Below are 15,543 nucleotides of genomic sequence, written 5' to 3' on the forward strand. Positions count from 1 at the left end.
GTTGAAACGGCGCCCTTTGAGGATCGACGGCGCCGGAACATCCGACATGGAGACGCCGGTCGCGAGCGGGTTTTTTGCCGTATCGCTGTACTCGTTGGCGTGGCATCCCGATAGCTTCAATGTTGAGACAGCAGAGCGCCAGATTTGGTGCTTTGTGCAGCTCGTACTGCCACCAGAACAGCCTCTTGAGAGTGTCTGGTTTGCCGCGGAGGACGAAAATATGATGACCAGGAGCGTCTCGATCTCAACACAGAACAGCAAACAGACTCTGGACTATAACCAGAGCTCGAGAGCAGTGTCTCTCACGGCTGAAGCCATGCAGGAACTGGTGCAAACGCAGCTACTACTGTCATTTTACAGCGGCGTATCCCGAACTCGAGCGACGGATTTTCTACTGAGCAAGACACTCGTGCCATTACGAACGGCACTTTTAGGTGGGAAGAAGAGTCAGCAGGTGGAATTCGTATCGCCTGGAGAGAAGTTTGTGGTTGATCTCGACGTCCAATGCGACGTGGCTCTGGCTGATTATCTGCTGGGCGCGAGAATAATGGAACTTCATACACCTCGGTTGTTGAATTTGCCTGCTGAGTGGACAGTTCCTGGATGCATGAGCAATGAGGAAGCGATTAAGTTTTGTACATCAGAGCAGAATACTGCTTCTTATGAGCTGAAGATCACACTGCCACAACTTGAGGAGAATGATAACCGTCTGGATGTTGGCGGTGGAGACGAAAGAGCAACGCCACTGTATAAATTTGATGTTAGTGCATTGAAGGGAGGGAAATTACATTTTGAACCTGCTCATGGGGGATCTGAGAAGCCTGAAGCGATAGAAAATGCTATTCAACCGGCACAAACAGGTGGCGAACAGCAAGAGGAGCGACCAGCTACCCCCGTTTCGACTTTGTCAGGAGATTGGAGTGTCCAGTTTCCTCCAACGGCCATAATATCTGTACTACTTTTCAAGGTAAGGAACGCCTATGTGTTAGATGTCGATTTCTATTGCCAATGCAGTTGAACTAACACTTATAATGCTTTTTAGAACTCCGTCGACCGTCTGATTGAATTTCTTACGGTGGAGAAACACGTGGGTGGAACGTTACGGCGAAGTCCGGTCGAAAACTTGAACGGAAAAGCAATAGATGCCATTTCAAGCGAGTTCAGTCTCTATCTGAACGAGCTTCTCGCGCCTGGTACCGCGCAAATTCTGCCGAAGGCTCCACTACGAACTCTGTCACCAGTTACACGAGCCTTCCTGGAGCAGGAGCTTGCAGTAGCCCCTTCGAATGATGACAAGAAGAGGTTTCAGGCAGCTCTAGCCGACTACGAAACGACTGTGCAGAAGGCAGCATCTCTAACCACCGCAGCAATGAGTGCCGGAACACAGATCGAGATTGCTGCAGAGATATTGCACACACCACTAGTTCTGCAGCCACCACAAGTCTTGGAGTCTCCCTCAAAATCAATAACGCAGCTCATTTCTCCGCGCGATCTGGAAGCTGAGAGTGAAGAACGACGCAATATCCATGGGGATCTGCGTTCAGAACTGCGTCTGGTGATGGTAAGTCTATTGCGCGAGTATAAGGAGGTGTTTCGCAACAATGAAGACGGAAAGCAAGCGATGGGTGACTATGCAGCTAATGCTCCCGCTCTACGTGATGATAAAAAGCAGACTCTCATCTACCGATTAAATACTCAAGGTGTATACCACTCGTTTAAAGAAGCACTCAAGAAGCGAATCGTGCCTGTCATCCGCGATTCCTTTTCTCATAGTGAAGTCGTTTTGGAGGTAAATGAAGCTGATGGGCATGTCCAACCAGACGAGAAAACTGTGGAGGAGAAGAAGAAGGAGCAGTTCGGTCAGCTGTACACTATTCTTATGCAAGAAGTGAATGCAATTCTGAACGAAACATTCTATGCAGACTCGAACGCGCAGTTGGAAAAGGCCCATGCGACAGCTGAGGGGCGACCGACATTAAAGGAAATCGAGTCCGTCATAGAAGTGCTGCGGCTTAAAACTGTGGAGAACGAGGTTAGTGGTGATTTCGAGAAATGCGAGACGCTGCATTTGGACCGAATTGCATACGCAGAGCAGCATGCGGCTCACATCCAAACGCACCCGAAAAGCCACAAGCTGATTGACGTGGATACGAATTCTGCATCTCAACTACTGATGAATGTCTGGTACGACTACGCACGATTCTGTATTGGTCAGGCAAAACTTGACAAGGCTGGAGCAGCTTTACATCAGTGCTTGCGTCTCAATTCACACGCTATTCAAGCGTTGATCGCTCTCGTAGCTGTGCAGTACGAGCTTCGTGACTTCGCACGCGCGGAGTCTTTCGTGAAGAACGCTGTGCTTGAAGCAGAGGCCAACGTTCAAACAGGTAACGGGAATAGCGTTGAGCACAGTGCGCTGGCTCACGCTTTGTTTGCGTACCTCTTTTCACAATTCGAGGGAAAAGACCCGACCGGCAATTTAACGTTGTTCGAGCTACTCAATGCACAGAAAATGCTGCAGACTAATACTGGTAACGTCAAAAACAAAGATGTTACGTGTGTGAGTGCGGTATGGATAATCCTAGCAGAATACGCCCATGAGTGCAAACTGTGGGGAGTCACGCAACAAGCGCTGCAACTAGCCGACAGTCATATGAAACCTCACGACGTACTCAGTGGTGAATTACGAGTCATGAAAAGAGCGATGGAAGCCGAGCTGTGTTTGAGAGATGGTGATGCTGGTGAGGACGTTGCTTCTCGGGCGATCAAGTTGCTGCAGGAAGCTCTAGAAATCGATGCATCTCATCCCGTTGCTTGGTTTACTCTGGGAAAAGTGTATCTCCGACAAGATTCTCAAACGAAGACGGCAATAGAGTGTCTGCAGCGAGCACTTGAGCATCGTGGAACTCTAAACACAGAAGCGCTGCGATTTGGATTGTACTTGCGGCTCGGTCTAGCACTTTTGCATTCGTCACAGTTTGAGACAGCTGAGACTACTTTTCTGTTAGGGTGCGACGAGTTTCGCCTAGCTTCCTGCTGGCTTGGAGTGGGGATTGCTTGTCTTCGGCTCGAACGATGGGAACGGGCGCAGATGGCATTAGCGGAGGCCAATAGATTGGACTTCTCGAACCCAGACGTATGGGGATATCTGGCACTTCATTCTCTCACAGCCCATGCTTCTGTCCGTGTTCGCGATGAAAAAGATGCTCAGCAATTTGTTGCACAAGCAATAAGGCATAACCTCAGCAATCCAGCTCTACTGCGAGAGCTCAGTAATGCATTTGTGGCGATTGATCGTCTCGAAAGCGCAGAAAAGCTACTGCGACGATCATTAGCCTGTCAGGACTCCTCTCTCACGCGGAAAACACTGGCAGACGTGTTGGCTGCTCAGAACTGTGCTGAGGATGCTCTTCGACAGTATACTACGTCACTTGAAGTGACTGAAGATGTAGAAGAACGTTGCACTCTGTTGGAGAAATGTGCTCAACTACTCACTACTCTAGGTAGACCAGAAGAAGCGACCGAGTACCGAACCATAGCAAAACAGTTCCAGTCTAACAGCTAGCTTTTATCGATGATAACGATAATCTGATTGAAATGTTTCTCTTACTGCGTCATTTCTTAGGCTACGATTGCAATCTTGCTGTATTAGTTGTAGTTTCTTCTGCTTCCTCATTCTTTCGTTTCCGAGAAGCGATGTTGCTCAAATAATGATCGATATTGGAAAGACCAAGCAGCATTCCTTCGTCAGGTGTATCAAGTGAAGAGCTTATTTGACAGTGTGCGAAGTCGATGAGACGCACATCTGCGTTGGGTGGTCCATAACTCTGATCACCTTCGTATATAAGGAGTAGCGACGAACCCCAGCAGCGTAACCCGGTAGTTTCGGCCATAATATTTTTCAGCTGACGAATTTTGGCAAGTAATTCTTCCAATGCATCCCAGCGTATTGCAGAGCCGCTCGTGAGGTACTGTAAAGCATCAGCACGTGGTGAATTAGATGTGAACCAGCATATTGCCAGGGATAACTGACTCACCGTCTCCAGAGCTGGCTCGATGTCATCAGGTTTGAGCTGCCTTCCCCACGTTTTGTCCCAAATAGTGTAAGTACCTTCGTGCTCGCCGTAGATCTGCATGCCACAGAGTCGTAGTCCGAGCGCAAGTGACGTGGTAGCAGCACACTTGGCAGTGTGTGATATTACCTTGGCGGGTGATGCATCCTCTCCATGTTGACGGGTTCCCATCTTAATGTCGAGTACGCAGGGTCGACAAAAGTTTCGGGTGAGGTCTCCCAAAACCAGGTAGTCTTTCACACTTCCGCTGTCGGCTCGTGTTAACGCAACACCGTTGTCGCCCTTTCTTTTGTTCTTCTTTGCTCGTTCCTGTTGCCACAGTTTGGCACTGTAGCCTCCATGTGACGTGGGAGTTGCGATTGCATTGCACTTGCCTAGACGTCGTTTCTTTCCGAGATAACCTTTCCGCATTTTCTTCGGTGTATTGAGCGGCTCCGTTGGTGACGTCGAGGACGACTGAGGTGGCGGTGAGGTGGGATACTTGTTCGGTATCGAAGTCGTGAGCTCAACCTTGACCTTCCCGAGAAACTGAGGAACAAACGGTCGTAGTTGTGGAAATTGTGGAGCTAGAGCCTCGTAAAATTGGAGCTCCAGCGCGACAACCGGCTTGCACACAGAGCCCCCACCAGTACGCAGAAATGCCGTATGACCTCCAGCCTAATGCACCACCACACTTGTTACAATTCATACCTGTAAATAGCAGAAGCAAGAATATGGCATCGTTGCAGCGAACCTGGTGGTTGTACAGGTAGAGCCTGGTCCCGTCTAGAGCACGAGCCACGACTTCATTCGGTCCCACCAGCTCCTCAGCGTCTGTAACAGCAGCGGCATCTTTTTTGTCTTCCTCCATTTCCTCTTCTTCCATTGTCGAGCTGTTCTGCTCGCGCGCGCAATACGGCCACTTTCTAATATTGAGGGCTGGGAAGTCTGCGATCTGTCTTCTATTATTTATAACGTTCGTTCACAGGCTGCGATTGTCCCTGCACACTAACAAACTATAACTTACTGCGATAAGTAAAACGATACCCCAGCAAGAAAATGATTGAGAACCTTCACCGAGCTTGCGTGTAGTGATACACGTATTAATGCGAACTCCGCCGCAAGAGCTGGTTTGTACCAATAGCTTGGTTGAAAGACGTGTCTTGATCCTTTACGATGTACATGATTTGCACCTCGTCGCTGGGACATAATGCGCTTGCAACCTTTGTGTGTCAATTTGAACCTCGCAATTTCATCAAGGAGATCGCTTCTGCCAACTTCTCAGCACATAGTTTAACTCGTTAAGGCCAATGCGGTACTCATAATGCCCCTTGCCTGCAACTACGCAAAACATGAGCAACTCCCAACGCTTTCGTCTACAGAATCCAAAAATGTAGCCATGTGTTGATGGTGACACGTCATATGTCACTTTACCGTCACTAAAACGAGGTTCAGGGGGCGGCTACTCGATATTAGCAAAGTCGCTGCGTAAAGCGCGCGCATTGAACTCTCGTCCGTCACCTCGCTGCTAGAGCTCCTCGCTGCCCGCGATGAATCTGTTCCGCCTGGTGGGCGACATGGCACACCTGGCCAGTTTCTTGGTGCTGCTGCTTAAGTTGCTGGCCTCGCGCTCCGCGAACGGTGCGTCCTCTCACAAGTCTCTTGCCTTCACTCGACCCGCACTAACTGTCCTCTTCTGTTGTAGGCATCTCGCTCAAGTCGCAGGAGCTTTTCTTCCTGGTGTTCGTAACTCGTTATGTGGATCTCTTCTTCCACTTTGTGAGTCTGTACAACACGCTGATGAAGCTGCTCTTCCTGCTCTTCTCGGGCGCCATCGTGTACGTTATCCGCTTCAAGGAGCCCTTCCGCAGCACGTACGACAAGTCGCACGACGCCTTTTTGCACATCAAGTTCGCCGTCTTGCCCTGCGCGCTATTGGCGTTGGTATTCAACGAGCAGTTTGAGGTTATGGAGATCCTCTGGACCTTCTCCATCTACCTCGAGGCCGTCGCTATCATCCCGCAGCTGATCCTGCTACAACGCCACGGAGAAGTGGAAAACCTCACAAGCAACTACGTCGTGCTGCTCGGAGCCTACCGCGGCTGCTACGTGCTCAACTGGATCTACCGAGCCGCCACCGAGTCGTCCTACCACTTCATCTGGCTCATGTTCATCGCCGGCATGGTGCAGACGGCGCTTTACGTCGACTTTTTCTACTACTACGCCATCAGGTACAGCTGTTCAACCCGCACTCTACAATATTGTGGCTCTCGACTAACATTTAATGCTCTTTTCTGCTTGTGTTTAGCAAATACCACGGCAAGAAGATGACGCTTCCCTCTTAAATTGCTATTGCCGCTGTGGTATGAAGGTGAACAAGGTGACTACAGATGAAACAAAACCGCGCACTCCGAGGCAGGACCGAAGGCATCTCTTGGCGATGCCCCGTGGAGTGTGTTGTGAGAGATCAGTAGAAGAATACCAAGGCAACAGGAGAGAGCGCGTTGCTTTTTTTTTTGAGTGTGTCGCTTGTTTTCGTATGTGGAGTTTGTGTGTATGTTTTTTTCTCGTGTTTTGTAGTGGTCGTTTGCCATATGAATGTTCTGCAAAATGTACAAGTTGCAGAGTCAAGACTCTCTTACCCTTCGAGGAAGCTGAAGTCGCAGTGCTTGGAGACGTGGTCTGCTGCCAGATCTATCCGCTCGACGTCTTCACGTCGGATTTTGGCCGTGAACTGCGCGATCCGAGCCGTGATCGTGTAGCTATCTGCTTTGTCCGGCGAGACGTAGATGCACGGGATGTTATCGGCATCCAGACGCTGAGCGAGCCAAGCAGTAGGCGGGTTCCATCCGGTAAGAATGAGACCAGACTTGAGATTCGTGCCGTGAGAACTGGATGCCTCCTGGTTGCCGATGATGGCGTCGATCACATCCTTACGACCGCTATGCTGCAGATACCAATAAATTGGAGTGAGGCAATTGGTAAACCGTGAAGAAGACAGTTGGTAGATCTTACCGTGATGACAAGCTGGTTCGGGATGGCCTTGAAGAGGTTCGTGCCGTCCACTGGGGCCAGCGCTAGTCGCGTGCTACTGAAATAACGCAGACTGGCATCCTTGCCTGCAAACAAGCACGCGTGGGCTCCTGTGATAATGGAATATCAACAGTACTAGCGTACGTACCAGAGATGAGATCCGATTTTAGCAGTTTAGCGTAGTCAGCCATAGTCGGGCACGATAGGTCCTTCAGATCGGGGATGCAGCCTACCAGCGGGACATCCCAGCGCTTCAATGCTCGTGAGTAGTAGTCCTGCGGTATGAAGATACACTAGTAAGATTCCAACGCCAACGTACGCAACCCTCACTATCCCCATCGTACCTGGATCATGTCCATCTTCTTCGGATTGACTTTGTTGAGCACTACGCCTCGAAGCCGAACGTTGTTTTGCTTCAACATCTCTCGGTTCATGGCCAGCTGATCAAAGGAGGAGCCGAGTCCACCCAACGCCACGCAAACTGCATCAATCTTGAGCTCCGCTGCAATAGCAATCCCAATATTATCAGTCCAAACGTCCTTACCAACCAGCACTCAAAGCTTATGTCTCCATTACCTGCAACCTGTGCATTATTAAGCTCGCAGATGGAGCCCACACCAGTGTGCCCCGTTCCTTCACAGATGACGAAATCGCTCTGATCGTACAAGTTTCTGTGTGCGGCTCTGATGGAATCCATGAGCTGCTGGGACGTAACTTTCCCGTCGATGAAGTCGCGTGTGAAGCCATCAGGGAAGATGACGGGTGACATGTCCTTGTAGTGCTGTATCAGTCCGAAGTGCTCCTTGAAAAGGTATGCGTCCTGTAGATCAGTCCAACAAGTCAGCCACAATTATCGTTTAACCGTAGTCTCTGGTACATTTACACACCTTGTCCACGCGCAGATTGTCGCCCACCGGCACGTGTTGCTGCCCCACGGGTTTACAATAGGCCACGAGCTTGTTCGTGCCCTGGAATTTGGCCTGTAAAGTCTTCACGAGGCCGAGACTGAGCGTCGTCTTTCCCACGTGCTGGCCTGTTGATAGGACGAGTAGATGATTGGTCATGGCTACGACGTAGAGGGACTGGAGGACCCAGAGTAGCAACAGCGAGAGAAGGCGGCGGCGGCGGCTTTGGCTCCGGCGTTTCAAGTGATGATGCGGCCTTGAAGCTGAGCCTTTTTTCCACATCCAGCTGTATCGACCAATCAAATGGCTATAATTTTGGCGCTTGTCAGACGAAAAGCTGCAGTAGCAACAATGGAGCTGCTGCGCTGCCTCGTGTGCTCCATGGACATGGCACCTTGGAGTTTGGCGGATCGCGAGACGCATTTAAACGCGTGTCTAGATGCCGCATCGACGGAGCAGCGCTATGAGTGTCCCACGTGCAGCCAGGATCTCTCGAGTTGTGATGAACGCCAACGGACAGAGCATGTGAACCGCTGTCTCGACAGGGCAGAAACGGTGAGTGGCGGCGCTAAGGACAAGAGACAAGAGGCTGCGGAGGTAGCTGAAGTCGGTAAAAGTATTAGTGTAGAAGAGGAGACGGAGCTGCTGCAGACGCAAGTGGCGGAGCTAACGCAGGTGGAGATGGCGGAAGAGGCTGAAGACTATGACAGCGAGAGCGAGAGCGAGTGCGGCTACGTGTGCAAAATCTGCGGCTTTGACATGTCAGAGATCGATCTGATGCGTCGCATTCGTCATGTGAAACTGTGTGGCCAGAAGTTCGGCGTGCGACCTCAAGACATGGGGGAAGTAGAGCAAGCTGAGACCATCGTACGAAGGCTGGAAAAGAAGGAGGAGCCGCCAGATGTAGTTGCCATCATGATGAAGTCATCGGCAGGGAAGGAGGAGACTTCAGTTGCTGCTATTGGTACGAACTAAGAGGCTTTTGATGTGACTCCATAGTGATGATGGAATGGTTTCTTCTTGCTATTATTGCAGAGAGATCAAATGTCTTTGACGTGTTGATGCGAGGCTCCAAGACCGCAGCAGTGCTCAACTCTCGGAAACGCCCTGTGCCTTTCAAGTTCACTCGCAAAGCAATTCAACGACGACGTCTATTGTACCCCGACTTCAAGTGCATTCAGGGTACAGACCCGCCGTTCATAGTGGATGGCTTCCAGTACGCTTGTAAAGAAAACTCAAGCATTTACTTCCTGACTCACTTTCACTCAGATCACTATGGAGGTCTCACCAAGGTGAGGGCTTGGACTTGGTCGGTTTTTACTAGTAGCTAACTTGTTTTTTGTTCTTTTCTTCCAGAACTTTGACTGCGGCATCATTTACTGCAACGAGATAACAGCAAAGCTCGTCGTACAAGAACTGGGTGTTCAGAGCAAGTATGTTCACCCAGTTGGAATGAACACGCCTGTGCTCGTTGCTGATGTACAAGTGACATTCATGGACGCCAATCATTGCCCTGGTTCCGCCATCATTCTATTCCGCCTGAAGGACGGCAAGACGTATCTGCACACTGGCGATTTCCGATTCAACCGTAGAATGCTGGAGTATCATGCGCTTCAACCCCATATTCCAACTGGAAATGAAACTATTGATCATAACGGCAAAATTGTGGGTCTCCAGCGTCTGGATGGAGTATACCTCGATACCACCTACTGCGATCCTAAGTACACATTTCCGACCCAGCAAGTTGCTATTGATCACGCTCTTGAGCTCGTCGACAAGCACATCAGGCAGGAGAAAGTGCTTTACCTCTTCGGGTCCTACACAATTGGCAAAGAACGATTATTCATGGAGATCGCACGAAAGTTTCAGAAGAAGGTGTGCGTGTCGAAAGCCAAACTGAAAATCATCGAGACGTTTGGCTGGCCCTCAGAAGAGATTCAGCTCCTGACGACGGAACCCGCGGCGACCAAGTACGATGTTTGGTTCCTTGGACCTTGTTGTAATACTGGTCTGCGCTAACTTGTTCTGTTATACTGTGTTTATGATGACAGTTTACACGTTGTTCGCATGCAGGACCTTCAAATGGACAACCTGACAGTGCTGCTTGCGAAACATCGACTACGTTTCCGCCAGATCGTGGCTTTTCGCCCCACGGGCTGGACCTTTAGTGGCAAGAATCCACGATCAATTTCTACTTGTTGCACGGACCCTTCCGGCAAGATTCACGTCTATGGGATCCCGTACAGCGAACATTCGAGTTTCGCGGAGCTGTGTGACTTCGTCCAAGTCGTGAACCCAGTTTCTATTATCCCGACGGTATTCTTTACTTCATTATCGCTGTTTTCAAGCATCAATGTAGTTAATTTGACTTTGTGTTACTACGATCAGGTGAATTGCAGTAATAAGCGGAAGGCTACCAACCAAGTTAACGCATTACGCCAGGTTGCATTCCACAACATATCGATACTTTTCAAGCAGCAACAAAAGCAGATCAAACAGCAGCTAAAAGAGCTGAAAGAAGAGCAAAAACAGTATCAAAGCAACGAGGCGCATGGCACCACACATGCAGACAACGATGGAGATCGTCCAGATGAATTCTCCAGTCTCCAAGCTCACGCTGGTGGTGGCTACTGTACGTGACCCAATCTAGTTATTTGCATTCACCCTGTGCACCACGGTCTAGACGAGTGCTACAGTAGTAGCACAAGCTGTTTTTTACGATGGAAAAGTGTGGATTCAGCTGCAAATGTCTTCACTGTCTACTTGCATAGCGTTCGAAGTGGCGACAAACACACATGCCGTATGTAGACAGCAGCACCGTCGAGCGGTAATGTATATTGCTGACACGGATCATTGATGGCAAATTTTGCCATCATTATGTTTGGTTACGACAGTCGTTGAAGTTGCTCGGCTGACTGTGTTGGGGAAAGCTCATTGTACACCGTGTACTTGTACGGTGCTTTTAACATTGTCTGTAATTCCCAATAGTACGCGATTGCCATCAAGTGACCCGTCGGTCACTTCTGAATTAGCCTGGCAAAAGTCGCACAGCGACCATTGCGAGACGACTCTCAAGCGATGGCGTCTCGAGGCCGCGCAGGTGACAGCCAAGTTATCTCCTTTGACACCAATGAGGGCGGTAGGTCTACTTCGAGCGCGGGGTCTTCCCGCCCCAGCACTTCAGGAGGAAGGTCCAAGAAGCCCAAGCTCAGTGAGTTCCGTCAGTATCTCGAGAAGGAAGATCTGCCCCTCTTAATCGAGACTCGTCATGGAGTGCGTCGCGTAACGTGGATAGCAAACTTGGAGCAGCTCGACTTCGCGCACTTCCTCCCGATCTGCCTTAGTGGCCTACAAGAGACACTGGAGCCGTATCCGTCGTTTGCGTTCGATGCTGCAATGGGGCTACTGGAGAGCGGTCGACGCGACACTCGAGTGTTGAAGGCATTGCCCCAGGTGGTCCAGCAGCTCAAGAGCGCTCTAAGCACCCGCGAGAAGGTTGTGGTGCACCGTGTCCTACTGATTCTACAGCAGTTGGCAGTGTGTGAGGGTGTCGGATCTGCGTTGGCGGATTACTATCGATCGCTACTGCCATTGTGCAACATCCTGCAAGACAAACACCTCGGCACTGGCGATAGTGCCACAAAGGAGCTCGTGACTGAAGCACTGGAGACGATGGAGGCCTACGGCAGGGACGACGCCCACTTGATGATCCAGCAGTACGTTCCAGCTTTCCAGAGCTGCTGTGGCGCCTAAAACGAATTCATATTGCCTCATCTAATAGGGATAACTAGACGTAGCTTCGGGTCCTATACACAAGATGGTAGTATTTTCAGGTATTCCAGACGAAGGCTTTCAACACCGAATGCTCAAGCCACTATCTCCAACTCCCTTTTACTCTAAATGCGCGATCTCGGGTGACGGTAGTTGCGCATTTCCTTAGGCAGCGACGTTGACACCAGGTCCTCGAGGCTGTGGATGCCGTACTTGTTGGGCGCGCCTGTACGCCACAGCTCACGGGCATTCAACTGACCATCGGGGTTCAGGAACTCCACTCCCATGTGTTGCTGGTGCCAGCGGATCATAAAGTCGATACGAGGAGTGGGGAAGTTGCCCAGCATCTCCGCCATGTTCTTGAGAATGCACAGACCGTAAGGGATATCCTCCCAGAACAGACGCGAGTTGACCGCTGGGTGAAATTGGCCCTTCGACACCTCCGTTAGCGGCGTCGCACAGCCAGCATAGCCCAGGTTCGTGCGGAAGATCTGAAGGAGCGAGGAGCGATCCGTCACGTCCTTGCCGTAATGCTTCACCACGCGCTCTCCCATGGGCAGCACATCCGAGAGGTCAAGCGCAGGAAAGCGCTGCAGAAGAGCGTACTTAACCTGCTGCAGCTCGTTGTCCAGCATCGTCAGTTGCTCCGCCGAGAACTCATCGAAATCGGCGTCTGAGCATCAAATAATCACATGATGTCAATTGCTAAGAAGAGATCAACAAACTAGTAGCAAGTAGAACTACGTACACAGCGTAAGACCCTCGCGTTTCTTAAGCTCCTCGTGAGTGTAGGTCTTCTTGCCATCCCAGTCCCGGAAGATCGCGTAGTAGCGAGCCGGGTGGATGATCTGGTTGGACGGCGTGAGGGTCAGGTTCAGGAAATTGGCCACAGTCTTGCACGGGATATCGAAGAGCGTCTGCATGAGTGTCGCCGCCTCATCCTTACGTTCCACAGGGTAGCAAGCCACGTAGAGGCACTGCTTGGGGCCAATGATGCGGCACTTGTGACTGCAAACGCAATAAGCATATCAGTCAGTGTAACAGTAACATATCCGACGATCTAGCAATAGCTTACCCGTATTCGGTGGCCTTGCAGATCCACGGGATGTTCTGCAGACCGAAGAGCTGCGCGGTAACACCAGAGTATCAGTTAAGGCCTGCTAGACAGCATGCAATCACCAGCAGTGCGTACCAGGTCCACGTTGGCAAGTTTCTCCTCGCCGAGCGCCTTCTTGGCGGCCCAATCGAAGCCTCCCTGGGCGAACAGCGCGCCCAGCTTGACTCCCTTCTTGAGGTAGGGCGCCACGTGCTCCAGGATGGTCGGATGCGCATTGGCGGGCGCTGCTACGATCACCACGTCGGACTGCGGGATGACGTGCTTCGCGTGCTTGGAAACCAGACTCAGACGGCCCGTAATAACGCCCTTGGACTCCCAGCTGCTGCCAGTCGTGCTCAACTCCAGCGTCTGCGCCCAACGCTCAGGTTGGCGCGTCAGCACCTGTACGCGCAGACCTTTAGACGACAAGTAGACGGCCGCCACGTGAGCACCATTGCCACCGCCGCAGATGGTGACGACGCCCACGGACGCGGCGGCGGAAGGAACGCGCTGCTGTAGCTCAGTGCGAGCGGTGGCTACAGAGAGAGTCATAGCGAGAGGATAGGATGAAGAGGACGGAGTCTGCTTGGTCGCGAAGATCAGCCAATGACGTATGTGCTTTGCACCGGACAACCCCTCTCTTTTTAGATTGATCAAGATAACAAGGGTATAACACCTGTTCAAACCGATAATTGGTCTACAAGGACATTTTGGCTGTTATCGGTTGGGTCTTCCAGCTAGTGGAGCAGCACGGAGGCCTGTTGGTGCGTTTCAGCCGTCACGCGGATGGCAAACAGCTCATTGAGCTCGTCCTTGCTGAAGGCGAAGGCTACGGCCTTGTCGATCTGCTCGATGGCACGCGAATACTCCTGCATGGCCATGTACACCTGAGCCAAGTGGCAGTACGCGAACTTGGAGCGAGGACACATCTCCACTGCCTTCTCGAACAGCGCGAGCGCCTGGTGGCCATATTCCGTACCCTTCTGCACCAACAGGTTGCCCTGATTGATGTAGGCCATCGGGTACGATGGGTCCAGCTCGATCGCTTTCTCGAACATCTCCTCCACGGTCTTCAGGTCCACGGTACTGCCCGGAGCCTGCAGCATCTGCATGTACGTCTCACCTAGGTAATTGTAGATCTCCGGCACGTCCGGCGTGATGCGAGCCGCCGTCGTAAGGTACTCTACCGCGCCCTGGAAGTTGCCGTTCCGTGCGTGGGTAACACCCAGCTGGATGTAGGCCATGGCGAAGTCGGGTGCAATGCTGATGCATTTCTCCAGGTCGTTCAATGCCGCTCCCATCGATGACTCGTTGCTAGTTCCATCGGGGGACACGTCGATCGAGTGCAGCTGGCCACGGTGGAAATACGCGGTTGAGCACTCCGACTTCTCCGCCAAAGCCTTGTCGAACCACTCTAGCGCCTTCTTGAGGTCCTTCTGGTCGAAGCAGAGACCGCCCATGCGGATCTTGGCAAAAATGGAGTGGGGCTTAGCCTCAAGAGCCTTCTCGAATGACTTGCGAGCGAGCTCGAACTCTCCACGCAGGTGGTGGTACGTTCCGTTCTCAATCTGAGCAGTGTAGTGCGCCTCGTCCTCGGGCTGCACGAGCTTACATGCAGCGTCCAGATCCTTGGCAGCCATGTCATAGTCCTTCTCCTTCTTCAACGCCAACCCTCGCTTCGTCAGCAGCAAACCACGTTGCTGCCGCGTGTCATTTCCGGCCTCGAGCGCTTGTAGCTCGATCGTGTATTCCTCTGATGATTTCTCCGCAACGACGTCGTTCTCGTCGTCACTCGGGTGGAATGACGAGTAGTACGACGTGACGAAGAACTGGTCAGGAAGGTAACGCGTGGGGTTCTGTTTGTTCTGCTGGGCGTCCTCGATCTCCTTGGCGGTGATGTCGCTGTGGATGCGACTGATCTCCTGCGCCAAATTCTCGTCGACCTGCTCTTGTTTCTCTTCAGAGATCACCAACAGACACACGTAGTCCACTAGAGAGCCGCGAAGGTCACCTGAGTTGGTTCGAGCCTTGGCACGACGCAGGTACGACTTGGGGTGGCGCTTGTCCAGCTTCAGAGCCTTGGTACAGTCGGCAATCACGTTCTCGTGGTCCTGAAGCTTTTCATAGGCTGCAGCACGGTTCGAGTACATGACCTTGAGGTTGCGAGCGTCCAGCGGCTGCTGCAGTTCGCACTTTGAGATTGCTACAGAGTAGAGCTCCACAGCCCCATCATAGTCGCCTGCCTTGTATTTCTTGGTGGCCAATGTGGCTTCCTGCTCCCCGATATTCGCGGCAGGCGTCGGCTTGGTGTCGGCATTCTGGGGGGCCGAGGCTGCGGGGACTTTCTGCTGCTGTTGTTGTGTCGCTGACTGCGTCTTGGAGGCGGAGGCCGCCTCCTTCGGCTGCTTCACATCTTCGAGCTGATTGTGCTGGTGGTGGTGGCGCTTGCGGTACAGACCGAATGCCACGAACGCACTGATCGTGGCCAGCGATGCCAGGACCGCAACCTGAAGGAACACACGCTGCTCCATGGCCTCACGTAGGATCTATCCTTTTCTGAAGTCATGAAGCTGTCAACTTGTACCCGTATCTACTGTGGGCATAATTTCAACTTCGTTTTGCTCTGAAATCAATACTACCTCAATATATGATGATTTACTATTTTGTTGTCATAGCTTTTGATTCC

At 51.6% G+C, this 15,543-nt stretch overlaps 8 protein-coding genes across 11 annotated transcripts; 4 read left to right on the forward strand and 4 right to left on the reverse strand.

Annotated features, from left to right (window-relative positions):
• Positions 1-5: 5 nt before the first annotated feature.
• On the forward strand, positions 6-3,615 carry PPTG_17144 (hypothetical protein). The gene is made up of 2 exons (XM_008914802.1): positions 6-967; positions 1,043-3,615. Exons 1-2 carry the CDS (start codon positions 47-49, stop codon positions 3,563-3,565), a joined length of 3,444 nt encoding a protein of 1,147 aa, XP_008913050.1. The 5' UTR covers positions 6-46; the 3' UTR covers positions 3,566-3,615.
• On the reverse strand, positions 3,548-5,045 carry PPTG_17145 (hypothetical protein). Its single transcript, XM_008914803.1, has 3 exons — positions 4,807-5,045; positions 4,038-4,730; positions 3,548-3,971 (listed from the first exon to the last, which is right to left on the reverse strand). The coding sequence occupies exons 1-3, from the start codon at positions 4,936-4,938 to the stop codon at positions 3,627-3,629; spliced, it is 1,170 nt and encodes a 389-aa protein (XP_008913051.1). The 5' UTR covers positions 4,939-5,045; the 3' UTR covers positions 3,548-3,626.
• A 451-nt stretch (positions 5,046-5,496) lies between these two features.
• Positions 5,497-6,637, forward strand: PPTG_17146 (hypothetical protein). The gene is made up of 3 exons (XM_008914804.1): positions 5,497-5,693; positions 5,758-6,283; positions 6,361-6,637. The coding sequence occupies exons 1-3, from the start codon at positions 5,603-5,605 to the stop codon at positions 6,395-6,397; spliced, it is 654 nt and encodes a 217-aa protein (XP_008913052.1). The 5' UTR covers positions 5,497-5,602; the 3' UTR covers positions 6,398-6,637.
• PPTG_17147 (hypothetical protein) lies at positions 6,535-8,284 on the reverse strand. Of its 4 annotated transcripts, XM_008914805.1 has the most exons (6): positions 7,973-8,284; positions 7,662-7,905; positions 7,430-7,587; positions 7,234-7,360; positions 7,068-7,171; positions 6,535-6,999 (listed from the first exon to the last, which is right to left on the reverse strand). In XM_008914805.1, the coding sequence occupies exons 1-6, from the start codon at positions 8,270-8,272 to the stop codon at positions 6,691-6,693; spliced, it is 1,242 nt and encodes a 413-aa protein (XP_008913053.1). In that variant the 5' UTR covers positions 8,273-8,284; the 3' UTR covers positions 6,535-6,690. The 4 variants fall into 4 exon arrangements, with proteins under 4 accessions (XP_008913053.1, XP_008913054.1, XP_008913056.1 ...); XM_008914806.1 differs by having other exon boundaries at positions 6,535-7,171; XM_008914808.1 differs by having other exon boundaries at positions 7,068-7,360.
• A 208-nt stretch (positions 8,285-8,492) lies between these two features.
• PPTG_17148 (hypothetical protein) lies at positions 8,493-10,630 on the forward strand (the record flags this gene model as incomplete). Its single annotated transcript, XM_008914809.1, has 6 exons — positions 8,493-8,515; positions 8,614-8,954; positions 9,026-9,282; positions 9,347-9,960; positions 10,042-10,306; positions 10,379-10,630. The coding sequence occupies 6 exons, from the start codon at positions 8,493-8,495 to the stop codon at positions 10,628-10,630; spliced, it is 1,752 nt and encodes a 583-aa protein (XP_008913057.1).
• Positions 10,364-13,457, reverse strand: PPTG_17150 (hypothetical protein). Its single transcript, XM_008914810.1, has 4 exons — positions 12,954-13,457; positions 12,837-12,886; positions 12,510-12,769; positions 10,364-12,434 (listed from the first exon to the last, which is right to left on the reverse strand). Exons 1-4 carry the CDS (start codon positions 13,407-13,409, stop codon positions 11,887-11,889), a joined length of 1,314 nt encoding a protein of 437 aa, XP_008913058.1. The 5' UTR covers positions 13,410-13,457; the 3' UTR covers positions 10,364-11,886.
• On the forward strand, positions 11,069-11,743 carry PPTG_17149 (hypothetical protein; the record flags this gene model as incomplete). Its single annotated transcript, XM_008914811.1, has 1 exon — positions 11,069-11,743. One exon carries the CDS (start codon positions 11,069-11,071, stop codon positions 11,741-11,743), a length of 675 nt encoding a protein of 224 aa, XP_008913059.1.
• A 7-nt stretch (positions 13,458-13,464) lies between the features above and the next one.
• PPTG_17151 (hypothetical protein) lies at positions 13,465-15,436 on the reverse strand. Its single transcript, XM_008914812.1, has one exon. The coding sequence runs from the start codon at positions 15,386-15,388 to the stop codon at positions 13,595-13,597; it is 1,794 nt and encodes a 597-aa protein (XP_008913060.1). The 5' UTR covers positions 15,389-15,436; the 3' UTR covers positions 13,465-13,594.
• Between the last annotated feature and the right edge of the window lie 107 nt (positions 15,437-15,543).

Source organism: Phytophthora parasitica (assembly GCF_000247585.1).
Source record: "Phytophthora parasitica INRA-310 unplaced genomic scaffold supercont2.63, whole genome shotgun sequence".
In the NCBI taxonomy this organism is placed as follows: Eukaryota; Oomycota; class Peronosporomycetes; order Peronosporales; family Peronosporaceae; genus Phytophthora; species Phytophthora nicotianae.